Here is a 4894-nt window from a genome sequence, read left to right as displayed (position 1 = left end):
GGTGAAGCTGCGGGAGCTTTTCTTGGGCTTCGCGTTTCCCGAACACCCAAGAGGGAAGAGGGACGTTACGTGTCGTCTTCCCGTCCCACAAACGTCAAAGGGTATTGCGCAGGACTCACAGCAGTAGTTTTCCTTTTGATGTTCCTAGCGTGGCAAGGGCTCTAGGCTGTGGTAACGTTCACCCAGGTTTTATAGAGGCAAACGTACGCGTACAAGCGTTTCTGTAGTTCTGGAATTAAGTCCCTGCGCTCAGCGCTGGTCTCGCACGCTGTCAGCCATCAGTAAGTAAAAACGCTGGGCTTGGGTTTTGCCTTGTCCTGTAAGGGAAAGCTCTGGGTCTGGGTGTCAGTTGCTTATTTGCTGTGGAATATTTGTGTTTTTCAGAAATCATTCTAAATAGAACTGTTGGTTTGTTTCATTCCAAATAGAACTGTTGATTTGTTTATTCCTTCCAGGTTTTTTTTCCCTTTTTTTGGGGGAATGCAGGGCAGAATAAGGGCCTTTGCATGGACCTGGGAAATAAAATATTTAACATAGTAAAGCTTAAAGCATTTGCTTGTACAGAAGGTTTCTCCGTACCCACCACATCAGTTGCTTATTAGCAGTGACTGATGTTTATAAGAGTACGTGTGGAAGTGTAAATATTCATTAGTGAACTAACACTGATTTGGTTCTGTGTAGAAAGGAGAGGGGAACTACAAAGAAGCCTGCCAAACCAATGTCCTTTTTTTTTTTTTTTTCTTTCTTAAACATACTGTGTTTGCAGGGCCTTAGCTTTCTATTGCCAGATTGGCAGCAAAGCTTCCCAAGCTCTGTTCCCCCATAGTCACCAAAAGTCTCCAGTAGTTGCCAGGATGGTGAGTTAGTTTTGGGCTTCTAACCCTCCATTCCTCCATTATTTTAGTCAGATCCTGAATTCCACTCAGTTAAAGACTCACGAGAATTTCTTAAAATTTGCGTTTGGAAATCATGCCTCAAACAATGAATTTGCAAAAATTATTTCTTTTTTTTTCTACACTAGTCAAGAGACTACTGTAATACTTGAGCAAAATGACATTTTTAGTGGTTGCTGAATCACTGAGTGATAACATAGACATCCCTGTTTGAGCCTGTACCGCAATCATTGCAATGTTTGTTTATACACTGCTTGGTTCTTTTGTAAAGATGTATAGCTCTGGGTGGTGCATTATTCCAAAGGTGCTACTGCGCTGATGCTCTGTATGTTCACAGTAATGGGTAAAGCGGAAGGCTCTGTGGCTAGGGAAGAATGGCATGGACATGTTACTTCTCTCTCTGTTGCCCCAGAATTTCGACGGCTGGGTTTGGCTGCTAAGTTGATGGAACTACTGGAAGAAATTTCAGAAAAGTGAGCACTATACTTATCTTTTAAAGTAATCTTTTTACAGACACCTGTCCACAGCTTAGATATTTGATTTGCATGAAACAGACCCAGAATTTTGCTTTGAGTAGTGTTCTGATTCGCTGAAATTCCCCGTAGTTAGAGAACAAGAATTAAAAATGTTGCTTGGCAGTTTAAGATCTCAGGGTTTCTGTGAAAGCTAACTTGCCAGAATGAGTAGGAAGTAGCCTGAATTCTAATAGAGATACTGTATAAAAGGTCCTTTTCTTGACAGGAAGAGAGCTGCATGAAATGTCAACACTGTTTCCCGTAGGGCCTCCAACATACTTATTCAGTAATCATGGGCTTTGTGCGATTCCCGCAGGCACAGTCTTAAACAAATTTTGCATTTGTTTGTATGGCAGACAGTATCTTAGCTTACTTTCTATCTCGTGCTTGGTTGCTTGTGCTGAAAATTTAATTTAGTGTCAAACGAACCCACAGGGAAATGTCCTCAACTCATGCTGGTAGCCCCACTGTAGTTGGTAAAATCGGAAAATAGTATGATGTTTTGAAAACTTTGCCTTGTGAGGAGAAGGGCTGTCTCCTGTTAGGCAACTGAATTTTGTGACTGATTCCACCACTCCTCCCCTGCAATGCACTTTGAAGGAGGCAGTCCCTAAGGCAATGCAATCTAAAATGTGGATTTTTTTTTTTTTTTAAATAATTTCTCGTGGATATGAGGCTTGTGTGGGTGTTTAGCTTGTCCTGTTCTTTCTGTTTATAATTCTGAACCCACTTGGCTGGTGTAAAAGAATGGTCATGTGACAAAAATAAAATGAAATTTCTGCCTATACTGGATTTGCCCCTTGGTTATTTTTGCACACTGTTATTACAGTGTGAAAGATGTTTGATTAGCCTGCCACATCATCAGACCTGCTCTTGGTCTGATTACAAGTTATGGGTTATTATTTAGAAATACATTCACCTGCTATTACTTACTGTGTGATTTTGGTTTTTATTTTTTCAAAGAAAGGGTGGATTTTTCGTCGATCTCTTTGTGAGAGTATCAAATCAGGTTGCGGTAAATATGTATAAGCAACTAGGCTACAGTGTGTACCGGACAGTATTAGAGTACTACTCTGCTAGCAATGGAGAGCCAGATGAAGATGCTTATGGTAAGTACTTGTTCTGCCTCAAATTGAATGGAAGGATTCTTATGTTGAGGGTTCCTGGGTTTGTTTGTATGATTTTTTTTTTGTTTGTTTGTTTTAAATATGAAACAAGTTCAAATAGTTGTTGATGAATGGGATTTTGTATACTCCATTAGATTACATCAGTTACAAAACTTAATCTTGCAGTTTACACGTTTTGCAGCATCTGTGGCAAAATAAACTATGAAACAAGAATAAATTAGTAAGTACAAAGACACTTATCCTGTAGGTAAGATGAAAATAAAAATGCAGTTTCTTATCTAATTTTTCTTTCCGAGGAATGCTCACACCCAGTGGCTGGGCTTTTTGCTAATGTTACTGGGGGGAGGAATTGCAGTGCTTTTCTCATTTCTTCCTGTAACAGGGACTTGAAACTTTGTTTTTCTCAGATGTCTAACTACAATTTACAAGTGTCAGTGGTCAACAGTGGCAGAGAATTAGGTGGCACTTTCAATTAAAAAGTGAAGGAACATGGAAATTCAAGTATGTTAACGTTAATTCTGTTAACAAAACTGAAGTACCAGCTGCTTCCTCTTTCTAGACCTTCCTTCCTTTAAGTATCCTCCCCAAAGGGTTACATGGTATATCTTTTCTGTTCTTGCACTATTCATTTGATATGCAGGAGTACTATGAAATACAGGAGCTACAGACAGACATCTACCATTGTCGCAGATGCCTTAAATCATATATTTGTCCTTTTAGCCTGCCGTTTCCTTTCCATTCACTTGAGTTTCATGCAGTGTTATATTCCAATTGATAACATTGCTGCTGAATGACATTAAGGATGTCAAACTATTAGAGTGTGCCCAGAGGAGGGTGACCAAGATGGTGAAAGGCCTCAAGGGCAAGACTTACAAGGAGTGGCTGAGGTCACTTGGCTTGTTCAGCTTGGAGAAGAGAAGGCTGAGGGGCGACCTCATCGCTGAGGGGTGACCTCATCGCAGTCTACAACTTCCTTAAGGGGGGCAGCGGAGGGGAGGTGCTGATCCCTTCTCTCTGGTGACCAGCGATAGGACACGAGGGAATGGAATGAAGCTGCGTCAGGGGAAGTGCAGATTGGACATCAGGAAAGGGTTCTTCACTGAGTGGGTGGTCGGTCCCTGGAACAGGCTCCCCAGGGAGGTGGTCACGGCACCAGAGTTCAAGGAGTGTCTTGATGCTCTTAGTCATATGGTTTAGTTTCAGGTAGTCCTGCAAAGAGCAGGGATTTGGACTCGATGATCCTTATGAGTCCCTTCCAACTTGAGATATGCTATGATTCTATGAAATCTTGATGAAAAATTATTTTATTATAATACAGAATTCACTTAATATGGCTTTGTGCAATGATTGTCTTATTATAATAGCATTTTTTTTCTTTTGCCACAGATATGAGAAAAGCTCTTTCCAGAGATACGGAGAAGAAATCAATTATACCTCTGCCTCATCCTGTGAGACCAGAAGACATTGAGTAACTGTAAGCTGTGATTCTCAGCCAACTTAGTAAGAGTGTCGGGTTCCTTCTCCCCCCAGCCCCCAAGAACTTACGGAAGAGAAACCTTAGGCTCAATATTTTTCCCCATGAAATACCAAAAAGCAATATTGAGGAGCTTACTGATGCTGCTTCTGTTGGTAATGGCTCCTGCACTTAACACCATTATTTTCCCTTTCAAATATTGGAAGTTCAGTGAGTATTAAAATGGAATTACCTCATGTATGGTGTTTTCTTGGTTTTCTTTCAAACCAAAAATAACTGAAGTCAGTAACACTAAAAACCTCTGCAAATGCATTTATTTATCACCAATGAAAATACTGTACAAGAAACACAGCAGGGGAAGGCCATGTACTTATGCGTGCATAGAAGATAAACCTGTTATACATAATGTAGAAATGTCTTTCCCCTCTTCATGGCACAGGCACGGGACTGAACTTAGGTTCACTGTTGGTTTGAAAAAGCCAGACAACCAAAGCAGTCGAGGCTTTCTCTCCACCATGGACCAGATTCAAGACAAATTCTGTGTTCTGGGTGCCCATATATACCTTAACATGCTGTGTCCGCTGAAGTAATCTGTGGTAAAGATTTTACCTTCTCCATCTCTTTGTCCCAATCTGCATCTGTCTCTGTATTACTCAATCCCTCTCCCCTGTTCTCTGTCCTACTTTTTCTCTCTCCATATGTCCCACTCTCTGTCCCCATGTTTTTCCTTCTTCCTCTCCTTTTTCTCTGTCTGTCCTTTTGTCCTGCTCCCTGACCCTATTTCTTTTTCCATCTCACCGTCCTTTTTCCCCCTGTACCTTTCTGTACCTGTCTGCTCCTCAGACCTTCTCCCTCGTCTTACTTTTCTCTTTATAACCCTCTGTC

General features: G+C 41.1%; 1 protein-coding gene across 1 annotated transcript; it reads left to right on the top strand.

The window, feature by feature from the left end:
- Window positions 1-1228: 1228 nt before the first annotated feature.
- NAA20 (N(alpha)-acetyltransferase 20, NatB catalytic subunit) lies at window positions 1229-4244 on the top strand. Its single transcript, XM_009576932.1, has 3 exons — window positions 1229-1366; window positions 2372-2517; window positions 3922-4244. The coding sequence occupies exons 1-3, from the start codon at window positions 1233-1235 to the stop codon at window positions 4005-4007; spliced, it is 366 nt and encodes a 121-aa protein (XP_009575227.1). The 5' UTR covers window positions 1229-1232; the 3' UTR covers window positions 4008-4244.
- Window positions 4245-4894: the final 650 nt, after the last annotated feature.

Source organism: Fulmarus glacialis, unplaced genomic scaffold, assembly GCF_000690835.1.
Source record: "Fulmarus glacialis isolate BGI_N327 unplaced genomic scaffold, ASM69083v1 scaffold4774, whole genome shotgun sequence".
NCBI classification, from domain to species: Eukaryota; Metazoa; Chordata; class Aves; order Procellariiformes; family Procellariidae; genus Fulmarus; species Fulmarus glacialis.
The sequence above is the reverse complement of the archived record's forward strand: the minus strand, read 5'-3'. Positions and strand labels throughout refer to the sequence as shown.

Excerpts from the sequence above, each read along its gene's own strand:
- NAA20 (XM_009576932.1), top strand. The coding sequence starts at position 1,233 with ATGGGTAAAGCGGAAGGCTCTGTGGCTAGGGAAGAATGGCATGGACAT. Across the intron at positions 1,367-2,371 it reads CTGGAAGAAATTTCAGAAAA|AAAGGGTGGATTTTTCGTCG; the intron begins GTGAGCACTATA and ends ATTTTTTCAAAG. Across the intron at positions 2,518-3,921 it reads GCCAGATGAAGATGCTTATG|ATATGAGAAAAGCTCTTTCC; the intron begins GTAAGTACTTGT and ends CTTTTGCCACAG.